This window comes from Microcaecilia unicolor, chromosome 7 (assembly GCF_901765095.1).
Source record: "Microcaecilia unicolor chromosome 7, aMicUni1.1, whole genome shotgun sequence".
In the NCBI taxonomy this organism is placed as follows: domain Eukaryota; kingdom Metazoa; phylum Chordata; class Amphibia; order Gymnophiona; family Siphonopidae; genus Microcaecilia; species Microcaecilia unicolor.
In genome coordinates this window covers 223,958,190-223,973,119 of record NC_044037.1, presented here as the reverse complement: position 1 = coordinate 223,973,119, position 14,930 = coordinate 223,958,190, and the positions used below count along the sequence as shown (strand labels likewise).

General features: G+C 44.8%; 1 protein-coding gene across 2 annotated transcripts in view; it reads left to right on the top strand.

Annotated features, from left to right (window-relative positions):
* Positions 1 to 14,930, top strand: part of SCRN3 (secernin 3) — a 62,868-nt gene that overhangs the window by 37,241 nt on the left and 10,697 nt on the right. For both annotated transcript variants that reach the window (XM_030209120.1, XM_030209122.1), the window contains exons 4-6: positions 3,694 to 3,893; positions 11,522 to 11,731; positions 13,217 to 13,379. In XM_030209120.1, coding sequence (XP_030064980.1) covers positions 3,694 to 3,893; positions 11,522 to 11,731; positions 13,217 to 13,379 — 573 coding nt within the window. The remainder of the gene's footprint in view (positions 1 to 3,693; positions 3,894 to 11,521; positions 11,732 to 13,216; positions 13,380 to 14,930) is intronic.

The window sequence follows — 14,930 nt, the reverse complement described above, 5'->3', positions numbered from 1 at the left end:
TATTAGGGTTATGCAGCGCTGTACAGTTGACAAAGAAGGACAGTCCCTGCTCAAAGGAGCTTACAGTCTAATGGACAACATGTGAAGTCAGCTTACAATCTAATGGACAGTATGTGCGGACAGACAAAAGCTCCAGGGGTAGATGGCTTTAGAGCTGAGTTTTATAAGCTTATGGGAGAGGTGGTTGTTCCTCCTTTAACTAAAATGTTTAACAAAATTGTAGACGAGGAAGCATTGCCTAAATCCCTGGATTTAGCTCAAATTATAGTGTTACCTAAGCCAGGAAGAGACCCAACCAGCTCGGCATCCTATCGTCCTATTTCCCTATTGAATTTTGAAGTCAAGGTGTTGGCAAAGATAATGGCAAATTGATTAGCTCGGGTCTTACTGGGTATTCTTCATGAGTCTCAGGTGGGATTTGTGGGGGGATGTTTGGTGGCAAAGAATCTGCGTACAATACTGACCACGCTGGAATATAGGGAGCGAAGGGGGTTCCAACCTATACTTATTAGTTTTGATGCTGAGAAGGCCTTTGACTGAGTAAAGTGGGATTTTCTATTTGCCACCCTAAAGGCATATGGGTTTTGGGGTCGCTTTGTCTCGGTCATCAGGGCACTATACTCGGCACCCCGCGCTAAAGTGTTGGTCAATGGGAGGGAGTCTCAGCCCTTCCCAGTGCTTTGGGGGACTAGACAGGGATGCCCTTTGTCGCCTCTCCTTTTTGTGTTAACATTAGACCCCCTTATAAGGGAGATTATGGCAAATCCTGACATTAGAGGTATTCAGATTGGTCCTCACTGTTTCAAGGTGGCGGCCTTTGCTGATGACTTGTTAGTTCATCTGGTACACCACAGGAATCCCTTGAGGCGTTATTGGAGACATTTCGGGAATATGGCGATTATGCAGGGTTTCTCCTCAGTTTGGATAAGTCGGAGGCTTTGCTGTCCTTACCACAAGTTAAGCAGTTGTGGAACTTAGACTTTCCATTACGGTGGGCAGATAATGCATTTAAGTATTTGGGGATTTGTTTGGCAATGGAGGCACGTACCTTGTATCGCAGTAATATCTCAGTCCTCATGGAGGCCACTCGTGGGCAGCTGGATTGTTGGAGGGCCCTGCCATTATCGGTGCTTGGGAGAATAAACCTTGTACAAATGGTTCAATTCCCTCGTTGGCTGTATGTCCTTCAGAGCCTGCTCTTGCGCATGTTGCAAAAAGATTTAAATTTTGTACATAGTATTGAGCAGATTTTTTTTCGGCGGGTAAAAAACCCAAAATTAGACTGGTTAATATGTTGGGGGGGGTTCATGGAAACAGGGAGGGATAGGGCTGCCCAATCTAAAACTATACAATCAAGCGTGCTTAATTCGGCATTTGAGTGAATGGTTTGGGCAGACACAACTTTACACGCTGGTGGCATTGGAAAGCGCGTTAAGTACATAAGTACATAAGTAGTGCCATACTGGGAAAGACCAAAGGTCCATCTAGCCCAGCATCCTGTCACCGACAGTGGCCAATCCAGGTCAAGGGCACCTGGCACGCTCCCCAAACGTAAAAACATTCCAGACAAGTTATACCTAAAAATGCGGAATTTTTCCAAGTCCATTTAATAGCGGTCTATGGACTTGTCCTTTAGGAATCTATCTAACCCCTTTTTAAACTCCGTCAAGCTAACCGCCCGTACCACGTTCTCCGGCAACGAATTCCAGAGTCTAATTACACGTTGGGTGAAGAAAAATTTTCTCCAATTCGTTTTAAATTTACCACACTGTAGCTTCAACTCATGCCCTCTAGTCCTAGTATTTTTGGATAGCGTGAACAGTCGCTTCACATCCACCCGATCCATTCCACTCATTATTTTATACACTTCTATCATATCTCCCCTCAGCCGTCTCTTCTCCAAGCTGAAAAGCCCTAGCCTTCTCAGCCTCTCTTCATAGGAAAGTCGTCCCATCCCCACTATCATTTTCGTCGCCCTTCGCTGTACCTTTTCCAATTCTACTATATCTTTTTTGAGATACGGAGACCAGTACTGAACACAATACTCCAGGTGCTGCATTGTAGGAAGAGTCAAATACCTGACCATTTGAAGGAGAGTGTTTTGTTGGGACCTCTGAGGGAAGCGTGGAAGGTGTTGGTGAGCAAATTGGGGGGCAACGTATCAATCTCAGACCAGCTATCGATTAGGGGAAATGGGGCTTTTGAGCCGGGTTTTGATAGCCCTATCTTTAGGCTTTGGGAACAAAAGGGAATAGTTCTTCTAGAACACATGCTCACAGAAGAAGGGAAGCTGCTGCCATTTGAAACTTTACAAAATCAAATGGCCCCACATGGGGCAATAGATTTGCATATGCACAAGTCAAACATTACATGTCCGGCCTCGATGGGTCCTCCCTGGGGAACTGGTTGGGTTCCTAAATATGTGATTTTTACAACAGATGTGGGAAGTGGGAGTGTCAGTGTCAGGGCTAAATAAGGCCCTGATTTAAGGGAACCCGGTCAGGGACTTTACAGGACTAAAGAGAAGATGGGAGGAAGATTTGAGGAGGTCCCTGGAAGTTTGGGATATTGCAGCAACCCTCAGGAATATTCCCCTAGTGACTAAGGATGAAAGACTATGGGAATGTGGAGCAAGGATGAGCATACATAACCAAAGTACAGTTGGTACATATAAATCCACAAGAGGGGGCCACTTGTTCCAAATGTAGGCAACACAGCCATACGTTTTTTCACGCTATTTGGGAGTGTCCCCGGGTACAGAAATTTGGGGAACAGGTGAGACGGTTTTTGTCTCGCATATTGGGTTGGGTGTTTTGGGGGTTAATAGAGCAATTTGTACTTGACAAACCCAAAGCATGCTACCCTAGTAGCTCGAAATGTTATATTACAATATTGGATATTGGCGGATCCCCCAGCATATTGGTACTGGAGGAATCAAGTGTATCTGTTGGCGACTTGGGAAGCTAGAGATGCTAGGGGACCCCCCAGACGTAGGAAGGCCTTTTTGGCGATATGGAATCCTTACCTGTTTAGTTTGAGCCCTCAAGGGCGTAGCCTCATTGTCAATACTATGTGAAAGGTGAAAGTATACCTCATCCTAAGGAACTTCGGGGTAGAGAGAGAGGGGAAGGAATGCTTCAGGGGACGCCCAGGGAGGAAGTTTATGAGATAGGGGGGATGGGGGCAGAAGAGATAATAGTATTTGGATATGGGATGGTGGACTGTGGGGAGGGGAGGTGGGGGAGTATTGTTAAAATGTTAACTGAAGGCTTAGCAGGCCCATTGTATTAGCTTTACTCAGTAAGTGGAGGGACATGTTACTAATGTAGTAATTTGTGCTTTATCTTGTTATTGCCTTCAATAAAAGTGTTGAAACATAAAAGCTGTGTTTCCACAATTTGGGGCATGCTATTTGTGTAGTTTGAACAGCTGGTTGAGAACCCCTCTGTCCTGTTGCCACTCAAATATAGGGCACTCTGTGGTCCACCAAGGAAAGAACCATCCAAATATCTGTCCTCCAGCTGGGGCATACACCACTCTTAAGCATTAGACCACAGCGTTTCAACTTGTGTCCCTTTGACTCGGCATGTCTTCAGGTTTGTCTTCATGTTGTAGTGTCCAAAATTAGGGCATGTTTATTTCCTTTTCAGTCCTGCTTTCCAAGGGTAAAATGTAATTTGTTCTTTGTTGTAGGCTCGGGCTGGAAAGAGCTGACACTGCTGAAAAGGCAGTCAATGTCATTGTGGATTTGCTGCAGAAACATGGTCAGGGTGGAAACTGTATGGAAGGGAACACTTCATTTACCTATCATAACAGTTTTCTCATTGCGGACAGAAAAGAGGCCTGGGTGCTGGAGACTGCAGGAAAGTACTGGGCTGCCAAGAAAGTAGAAGGTGAGGATAAGCTTTCAGTATGCAACAGGCTGTGCACATAACCTTGAAGGAGGGAGAGAGTTAGCACAATTATAACTGGGAAGAGCACAGAGATGGAAAAGCCAGCACCACTGGATGTGAAGGTCAGACTTTCTGTAAATATAATTTGTCTCTGAGCTGTTCTCTGGTAATCGGGACATTCTTACATGTCCATGAACAGACATTGCATCTCAATCCCTGATGACAAAGTAGCTTCAGATTGTATGTTCTCAGTAATAATAAAGTTAAGAGAAGTATCATAAAAGTAAAAGCCAAAACTCAGTGGTGAGAAGAAGAAACTAGGATTTATATATTTCATTTCTTATTTATTTAGTTAGATTTTGCTCACACCTTTTTCAGTAGTAGCTCAAGGTGAGTTACGTTCAGGTACACTGGATATTTCTCTATACCAGGAGGGCTCACAATCTAAGTTTGTACCTGAGGCAATGAAGGGTTAAGTGACTTGCCCAAGATCACAAGGAGCAGCAGTGGGATTCGAACCGGCCACCTCTGGATTGCAAGACTGGTGCTCTTACCACTAGGCCACTCCTCCACTCTTACTTAAACACCTTGGATGCTTTTCACATGGTACAATAAAACTCTTCCAAAAGATAGAATTACAGTAAGAATTTTGTTCAAAATTCATCACCTCGTCTGACACTAGTGGTGACACATAGCATTGCTAAAATTCCACTTTTGCCCTTATTAGCCCATTTTACATTAATGCTACTGGCCTCTTTTTCTAGTTTAGCTAATTACACATTGATCAGATTCCATGTTACCAAAGCATCCTAGCCCTGGCAATCTGACGTGCCTTAGCCCTATCATACAAGGCATAAGATACTCCAAATTGTAATCTAAGAAAAGCAGTGAAGCAGTAAATAATAGGGATGAGCTGTTGTTAGCAGCAACATAGGAAGGAAATGTCAATGATATCCTATGTCATTGCAGGTCATTACCAAATAAAAACGAGCAGAAAAAGCACAATATTTTGTGTTTGGTCATTCACCGATAATATTGCACACTCTTTTTGGAAATAGTTTGCACTCTGTGGAAAGAGGGATCACTATTTCCAATAGTGGAATCACTATGCATGCACGATCTGTTGTGAATGTGCAAACTAGTGCACACATGCACACCCTATTAGGAAAAGAATGTGCCCTCTTTCTGAAACAGTGCCCCCTCTTTCCACATAGGGGTAAATTCTATAAATGGTGCTGAAGTGTAGGCACTGGGATGATGTGCGCTAAGTGTGCACACAATTATGCACTTGGGTTATAGAATACTGTAATTTATGCGATAAAATACCACAGTTAGGCACACGTGTTTATGCCTGCCATACAGGGCTGACGTTAGAGGAGGAGGTAAATAGGTCAGTTGCCCTGGGCCCCACCACTCCAGGTGGCCCCCGCAGTCTGCCACCTCTTCCCATTCTTGCCACACCCATCCAAGTTTTTCCTCACTTCCCCCTCTTCCTTATATCACTCATTTGTTGAAGGGAGGGTGGGTAGGCAGTGTGGCATTTTGTTGATGGGGGAGGGAGGTCAGTAGTGCGGTAGCTCAGCAGCGATTCTTTTACACTGCGTCTGCCCTGGTGCCCTTTCTCTGCCACATTCCTCCCAGGCTGAAACAGGAAGTTGCATCATGCAACTTCCTGTTTCAACCTGGGAGAGAAACGTGGCAAAGAAATGGTGAAGGGGCATATGCAGACAGTGTATAAGGATCGCTGCTGCACTACTGGCCCCCTCCCCGTCAACAAAATGCAATGTAAGGAAGACAGGGAAGGGAGGGAGACCTGGGATCAGGGTAGCGAGAACAGGAGCAGGTGGTAGACCATGGGGGCCCCCTGGCGCTATTTTCAAAGTAGATCGGAGGTGGGATTTTAAAGATAAGGGGACGTGCCACACTGGGAGTGGGGGGAGGATATGGAAGAAGAAAAGAAGGGCCCAGGAACAGAGGGGAGGAAGAGAGAGAGATGGCAGGCAATGGGGTGGAGGGAAAAAGAGAGAGGGAAAGATGTTTGAGCCAGAAGTTGGGGAGGGAGGGAGAAATGCAAGATGGGAGAGCAGTTGGGAAGAAGGAGAAAGATGTCGGACCCAGATAAGCAAGGGAGAGTGAGGCAGGTGCTGAACAAAGGGAGGGTGGGAAGGAGATATGCTGGCTCATGTGGGGTGGGGAGGAAACAATAGCAGGAAAGAGGGGGGAGGCAGTAGATGGGAAGAGAGATGGGACAGGAAGATGATGAGGGTGTGGAGGAAAAGGGACAGGTAGAGGAGATACTGGGCTACAAGAGTGGAAGAAGGGAGAGGGAAGGGAAATAGTGGAAATTGTGGAACCATGTGGGAGAGGCCAAGAAGGGGTGGCAAGATAATCAGTGAGAGGAAGATAGTGAATACAGAGGTAGAAATGTAGTAATGGAGGGTAGTTGAAAGATGGAAGGGAATAGCAGGCTAGGGAAGGAGTGAGATGGGAAATGGGACAGCCAGGGAGTGAGAGAAGTACCGTATTTTTCGGACTATAAGACGCACTTTTTTCCCCCCAAATTTGGGAGGAAAATGGGGGGTGCGTCTTATAGTCCGAAGGTAGCGAGGTCCGATTTCGGGATCGCCCTCCCCCCGCGTTCGGGATCGCCCTCCCCTACTCACGTCACGCGATGTTCTCTGGTGGTCTAGTGACGTCGGGGCAGGAAAGAACCCCCTCTTTCCTGCCCAGCGCGCTGCTCTCCGTCCTCCTGTATGCTGCCTGACTGACGGTCTCGGCGAGATTCAAAATGGCCGCCGAGAATTGAAGTCTCGGCGGCCATTTTGAATCTCGCCGAGACCGTCAGGCAGCATACAGGAGGACGGAGAGCAGCGCGCTGGGCAGGAAAGAGGGGGCTCTTTCCTGCCCCGACGTCACTAGACCACCAGAGAACATCGCGTGACGTGAGTAGGGGAGGGCGATCCCGAACTCGGACAAGACGCACCGGAGCACCTAGGTTTTAGAGGAGGGAAAAAGGAAAATTTTTTTTTTCCTATTTCCCTCCTCTAAAACCTAGGTGCATCTTAAGGTCCGGTGCGTCTTATAGTCCGAAAAATACGGTATATGCAACGTTTAATAGGTAGCTGAAAAGTCAAAAAAAGGAGAAGGGTGAGAAAGAAGGTGAAATTTGAGTGGATAGAGAGGTAGAAAAGAAAAGACCTAGAAAGGAAGGATTAATATGTCAGAGCCAGGTGTAGTGAAGGAATATTACAAGGCTGGAGAGAGAAGAAAAGACATATGGACAAAAGCCACTAGAAAGAGAATTAGCAGAAGACAATCAAAGAAAGTGGGACCAACATGATGGAAAAATAAAATGTCCAGACAACAAAGGTAGAAAAAAGTATTTTATTTTGAAATTATTAACGGAAATATGTTAAACTTGGGATATAGGTATCACAGATGTCTTTGTGTTGTGTTCAGTGGCATAGCCAGACATTTGATGGGGGGAGGGGGCAGGGCTGATCTCAGAAGTGGGTGGGCACCAGTTTTCTCCCTGACCCCCCCCCCCCCCCCCCCCCCCCCCCCCCCCCCCCCCCCCGAATGCAAAATATAAATACCTGAGCTGGCAGGGATCTTCAGGCCCCTCCACGTGAAGACTTTCTCTTACCTTTGCCACTCTGACAACCAAACTTTCCAAACTCTGCAGCCAGCAGCAGTGTCACCACTGCTGACCCACCACTGTGAATGTTTGTTTTTTTATTCATGCATGGAAGGGGTGAACCAGCAGTGGCAGCAGTAGCTTACGGAGAGCTCTGGCTGCCGGACCAGAGGAGGTGGTCTTCAGCTGACACAGCTTGGGGATCCCTGCTGGTTAATTTTGGATTTGGGGGGTCCTTGGTGGCTGCGCCACCTATTGTTTTCAGTACAAAAGGAACTGCATTTCTGTTTTTATTTCTTCAGTGTTGTAGTACTTGCCAAGTTTAACTTCTTGGGGTTCCTAGTTCAATTTTGGTGTTCACATTTCTAATTTCTGATCCTTTGCTCTGTATTTGGTGAAGGTGGGTCTGTGTTTTGTGTGTGAAGAAGCCATGTAAATTTGTTTTATGTGTGGCAGTAATGGTAGGTGGGAAGATTGGGGGAGGGGACCCCCTCCTTAATTTCTGCCCTGGGTCCCAGCATGTCTAAAACCAGCTCTACTGCCGTAAGTGGCATAAGTAGGCACGCCTAAGTATTGGCTTGTAAATACTGACATGCTAGTATTACATAACGGATTCTTGTTGCCTGATTGCTATTACAGAATTCACACTTTGTGCACTACTTTTTGGTGCATTTTATACAATTGCCCCATCCCCCTTATTCTGTAAAAGTCACCAAAAATTGCGCGTGCAAATTTGGCTGTGCAATTTGAGCTAATTAGCGCCAATAACGACTTAACAAGCAATTATTGGCACTAATTAAAGATTGAACTTTGTGTGTAAATTCAGTGCAATATGAAAAAGGGGATTCGGAAATGGGAGGGTCATGGGCAGAACAGGGACATTCCTAAAATTAACATGTGGTTATAGAATAACGGGGATGGTGCGTACATTTGCGCCACGTTTCAGTTGGTTCAAGTGGTCCTGCCTAAAATTAGACACAATTCCCAGGCATAAGCACTATTCTATAAACCATACTTAACTTTAAGCATGGCTTATAGAATAGCGCTTTTTTTGGCTCCAATTGTTTGGCGCCATATATAGAATTCTCACCCCTGTATGTGTACCTACCTATATCAGAACTTCACCTAAACTGGGAACACATGTGCGCAGATCACAAAAGTTATGCATTCTTTCCGTGTGCCTATTTTTTATGTGCATGTGCACTAGAGCCAGCTCTGTGGGTGCCAGTGGAGGCTGAGCAAGCGCCTTCATTTTTGTCCAGGGATGGGTAATTAATAGTGTGTTTGGCACTCCAATGATTTTTGAAATGTTTGCTCTTTTGGTAACTACACAATTTTCATAAAAGCCCTTTTCTGTGTGTAATTAAGTGCACAGTTATAGAATAGGGCCAGTTACGCATGTAAGATAATTAATTGGTGATAGACCAATAATTGGTGGTAACAAGCACTAATTGGCACTAATTTGCAGTTGTGCACGTAAAAGACTTGTGCACCTAAATTCTCTCATGTGCAAATGCAAAGGGAGCATTAATGTGGGAAGGGCATGGGTGTGCCAGGGTGGTCAGACTATTCTTTCATGCACTGTATAGAATAGGTGCATTTACACCCCAACTGCCATTCTTATGCACTACCATTTATGCCACCCATAGACATGGCATAACTAGTCATACCTAAAGTTTGGTGCATAACTGCGAACTTGTGATTAAGCGTTCTTCGACACGTCTTACTTCTTGAATATCTGGTTGGCCCTTGGTTTCATGCATAAATTTGCTCATGTTTCCCCCCCTGCTTTGATAGATCATCACTAGTTGCCGGTTTCTTGCCATATTCACTATAAAACATTGCTATTAGCTTTTAAAGCTTCCTCATTAACCATTTCATACACATCGCCTCGTGTCCTGCGTTCAATTAACGACCATCGTATGGTCATTTCAGGGCCTCGTGTAGCGGGTCCACATTTGTAGAACTCTATGCCTTTGTCTTTGCGTGGCAAATTCAAGAAATTTAAGGTGTTTCTGAAGGCATGGTTGTTCCGGCAGGCATATTCTAGTGAGTGAGGCAACTCTCTCAGACACTGGTACCTTGGGAGAAAATGTGTGTGACTGTTAGTTTTTACTAGATGTTAGTTTATATTGTGCGATATTTCTGAATGCATGGTTTGCTTTCCTTTTGAATATTGTAGTTCTTTTCTTTGCTTTTATTTTTGATTGTAAACCGCTTTTGATCTGTACAGTGGTGGAAATAAGTATTTGATCCCTTGCTGATTTTGTAAGTTTGCCCACTGACAAAGACATGAGCAGCCCATAATTGAAGGGTAGGTTATTGGTAACAGTGAGAGATAGCACATCACAAATTAAATCCGGAAAATCACATTGTGGAAAGTATATGAATTTATTTGCATTCTGCAGAGGGAAATAAGTATTTAATCCCTCTGGCAAACAAGACCTAATACTTGGTGGCAAAACCCTTGTTGGCAAGCACAGCGGTCAGACGTCTTCTGTAGTTGATGATGAGGTTTGCACACATGTCAGGAGGAATTTTGGTCCACTCCTCTTTGCAGATCATCTCTAAATCATTAAGAGTTCTGGGCTGTCGCTTGGCAACTCGCAGCTTCAGCTCCCTCCATAAGTTTTCAATGGGATTAAGGTCTGGTGACTGGCTAGGCCACTCCATGACCCTAATGTGCTTCTTCCTGAGCCACTCCTTTGTTGCCTTGGCTGTATGTTTTGGGTCATTGTCGTGCTGGAAGACCCAGCCACGACCCATTTTTAAGGCCCTGGCGGAGGGAAGGAGGTTGTCACTCAGAATTGTACGGTACATGGCCCCATCCATTCTCCCATTGATGCGGTGAAGTAGTCCTGTGCCCTTAGCAGAGAAACACCCCCAAAACATAACATTTCCACCTCCATGCTTGACAGTGGGGACGGTGTTCTTTGGGTCATAGGCAGCATTTCTCTTCCTCCAAACACGGCGAGTTGAGTTCATGCCAAAGAGCTCAATTTTTGTCTCATCTGACCACAGCACCTTCTCCCAATCACTCTCGGCATCATCCAGGTGTTCACTGGCAAACTTCAGACGGGCCGTCACATGTGCCTTCCGGAGCAGGGGGACCTTGCGGGCACTGCAGGATTGCAATCCGTTATGTCGTAATGTGTTACCAATGGTTTTCGTGGTGACAGTGGTCCCAGCTGCCTTGAGATCATTGACAAGTTCCCCCCTTGTAGTTGTAGGCTGATTTCTAACCTTCCTCATGATCAAGGATACCCCACGAGGTGAGATTTTGCGTGGAGCCCCAGATCTTTGTCGATTGACAGTCATTTTGTACTTCTTCCCTTTTCTTACTATGGCACCAACAGTTGTCTCCTTCTCGCCCAGCGTCTTACTGATGGTTTTGTAGCCCATTCCAGCCTTGTGCAGGTGTATGATCTTGTCCCTGACATCCTTAGACAGCTCCTTGCTCTTGGCCATTTTGTAGAGGTTAGAGTCTGACTGATTCACTGAGTCTGTGGACAGGTGTCTTTCATACAGGTGACCATTGCCGACAGCTGTCTGTCATGCAGGTAACGAGTTGATTTGGAGCATCTACCTGGTCTGTAGGGGCCAGATCTCTTACTGGTTGGTGGGGGATCAAATACTTATTTCCCTCTGCAGAATGCAAATAAATTCATATACTTTCCACAATGTGATTTTCCGGATTTAATTTGTGATGTGCTATCTCTCACTGTTACCAATAACCTACCCTTCAATTATGGGCTGCTCATGTCTTTGTCAGTGGGCAAACTTACAAAATCAGCAAGGGATCAAATACTTATTTCCACCACTGTATGTCAGTTAAAGCAGAATATCAAGCCATGAATGAATAAATGAATGAATAAATATATAAATAATCCTGTACTCGAGGCATGTTTCATTTCCTAGAGAAGCATTCAGTGTCCTAGCTTCATCCTATAATGTGAAAGGTTCTCTTATTTCTCCTTCCCTTTCAAAACAGAAGTATGCAATATTTCCAATAATCTGTCGATAACAACCAAAATTGATCGGGAACATCCAGAGCTGAGAGAGTATGCTAAGAGCAGAGGCTGGTGGGATAGCAAGGAGGAATTTAATTTTGCTGCTATGTACTCATATGTTAACACTGCAAGAATGACTTCTTCAGGCGACAGATACAGTAAAGGCTATAAGCTGCTGCATAAAAATAAAGGTAATATTTTTTTTCTTTAATTGAAAAAATATTGACATTAAGGGAAGAGTTGCAGTTAAGAAGGTACTAAAACAGAAAACTTGTCTCCTGTGACCTCCCATTCAGTTCTTGGATGCGGTTTTGATGTCCGATGGAAGTGCATGAATAGATTAAGACAGTGCTTCTCACCCTTCATTTGGGTTTTCAGGATATTCACAATGAATATGCATGATTGAGATTTGCTTACCAAGAAGGCAATGTTTGCAAATCTCTATCATGCACATGTCTATAGATGGATTCCTATCCTAGGGACTCTCAAAACCTCTTACTTGTTTGCTCAGTGTATATATACTCTTATCCAAGGGAGCAAATTAGATTGTAAGCTCTGTTAATTAGATTGTAAGCTCTGTCGAGCAGGGACTGTCTCTTCATGTTCAAGTGTACAGCACTGCGTACGTCTAGGTGCACTATAGAAATGATAAGTAGTAGTAGTCATTGTGGATATCCTGAAAACCTAACTGGCTGGCCATGCTCTGAGGACAGAGTTGAGAAGCACTGGATTAAGACTCCCGCCCTCCCCCAGAGTAAATAGATGTGGCTATATGGAACATGGCCTTCTAAATAGTCCTTCCTCCATGGAGACGCCTGGCTTTGTTGATTTTCATATTAATAATTGGTGGTGGTCTCCCAGTCAGCAGTTGACATAGGCCGTTGCAGATGATTTGGAGGTTGGGTTTTTTTTTTTTTGTACTCTTCCATCTTGAGTAAAGTGGTGTGAGAGCTTGTTTGTCCACTTTTAAAGGTAATCAATAGAAATAAAACAAAAGATAGGAAAGAAAATAAGATGATTGCTTATTCAGATGTCTGATCTGAAGAAGGGTTACCTTTGAAAGCTAATACAAAATGTATTGTTAGTCCAATTAAAAAGCTATCTTATTTTCTTTTCTATGTTTTGTTTAATTTCTGTTTCTTACCTTGGTGTTCTTCATAACTCTCAATTAGGGTATAGTACAGAAACAGCATTGAGCATGTTATTGTCAGAAATTAGATCGTTTGTCAGCACTGGTAACCAGGCTTTAGTCATGCAGTTTGATCTCTCAACTGCTTTGGTATGGTGGATCATAACCTGCTGATGGAGATCTTAAGTACTTGTGGTATTACTGGAAAAGTATGGAGATAGTTTAGAAGGGTTTCTGTCATACGGAAATATGTAAGCCACATTGAGGCTACAAATAGGTGGGAAAATGTGGGATACAAATGTTGTAAATAAATATAAAATCTTTAGAGTAAAAATGGCTGGAAACCTTTCTAAATCCTGGGATGTCATTTGATTTGCACTGTTTACGCGACTTCCTGTCTCTGATCTGGAAATAATTTGTGGGACAGACATGTGGGATCCCTTAGGAAAGGAAGAGTTAGTAGTTACTGAGGATGGGCAGACTGGATGAGCCACTTGGTCCTTATCTGCTATCATGCTTCTGTGTTTCTAATTTGATTTTTGATTAGGAGATATTACAGCCCAAACTATGATGGAAATTCTTCGTAATAAAGAAAGTGGCATTAATATGGAAGGAGGATTTATGACCACGGGAAGCATGGTTTCTATTCTACCTCAAGACACCACATTTCATTGTGTTCATTTCTTCACAGGGACCCCAGACCCTAGCAGGTAAAGCAATGCAACAAACCCTGTAAACTAATAATTTGCACATTTCTTTTTAAGCTTTGATAAAGCAAATGATTTGATTGTATTTAAGCTGAACACAATTTTTTTTTCAGTAAGGCTATTTAATTGTAAAAACAAAATCCTTTGGATAAAGTCCAAACTGCTTTATCTTGTGTATATTAAAAACAGATTTTACACAGCCATATTAAAGGGAAGAGTAGCAGGCCATGGTGAGGGGCCAAGGGAGAGGCATTGTAGACTTCTTTGATCTCCTGCTTTCCTGTAAGATGGATCAGGCTGAAAATCTAAAGATTGTGTTTGAGTGATTGAATATGCAGTTCACTTCTTGGAAATTCAGGTGTTGATATTCAAACGAGTTTAACTGGCCAGGAGAATCTCCTGCCCAATTAAACCCCTCTAAGCTGGCCATTCGCTGGAGTGGAGGAGTGGCCTAATGGTTAGTGCAGTGGGTTTCAGACCTGGGGATTTGGGTTTGATTTCCACTGCTGCCTAATGCTTAATGCCTAATGCAGTGGGTGTTCAGACCTGGGGATCTGGTTTTGTTTCCTGCTACAGCTCCTTGTGACCCTAGGCAAGTCACTTAATCCTCCTTTGCCTCAGTTACAAATAACCTGAGCTTGTGAGCCCATTAGGGACAGAAAAGTACCTGCAAAAATAGTATAAGTACACCATTTTGACTATATCTACAGAAAGGCGGTATATCAAGTGTGGAATAAACAAACACTTAACCTGCCAATTGAAGGCAGTCCAGTTGCAGAGTTGGGGTGGTCCCAGAAATTATGCAGGCACCAGAAATATTAGTGCTGGTGCCCGTATAGCTGACCAGGCAAGTAGTACCATGTAAATAGCACTCCTAACTTTGCCCTGTTAGATATTCAGGTGCGGCACTGAATAGCAGCTGTACCCATATAACTTCTGGGCAGTGGCGTAGGAAGGGGGGACGGGGGGGGGGGGGGGTCCGCCCCGGGTGCACGCCGCTGGGGGGTGTCGGCTCCGCGCTGGTGCACTGCCCTCTCTGCCCCAGAACAGGTTACTTCCTGTTCCTGGACAGAGAGAGCAGTGAACCAGCGCGGAGCCGACACACCCCAGCAACGTGCAGTCGGGGTGGATCGGCCCTCCCGCCCGTCCCTCGCCACAGGTATGCGCTCCGGGGGGGGGGGGGTGCACTCCAGCAGGAGGAGGGTGTGCCGTGCTGCACCCGGGGGGGGGGTGGGTGCGCAGTGGCGACCCACCCCGGGTGTCAGCTCCCCTGGCTACGGCTCTGCTTCTGGGTAGCATGGCTAACCTGGATATTCAATAGAGGTGCCCAGATATGGCTGGCACTGAATATTCAGATCTATCTTTGCTGGCAATGGTCAGCATTTTAAGAAAGCGCTTACTGTTGTTGATTGAATATTGACCGCTTGAAGATTGTATAGTGCATCTCCTTGGGAAAAGGAATACTCCAATGGTCTGGGTTTGCCCTGCCACAAACATTAACATTTAAACAACTATAGTTTTTCTGTAGTCATCTACAACTAAAATCAAAATGGG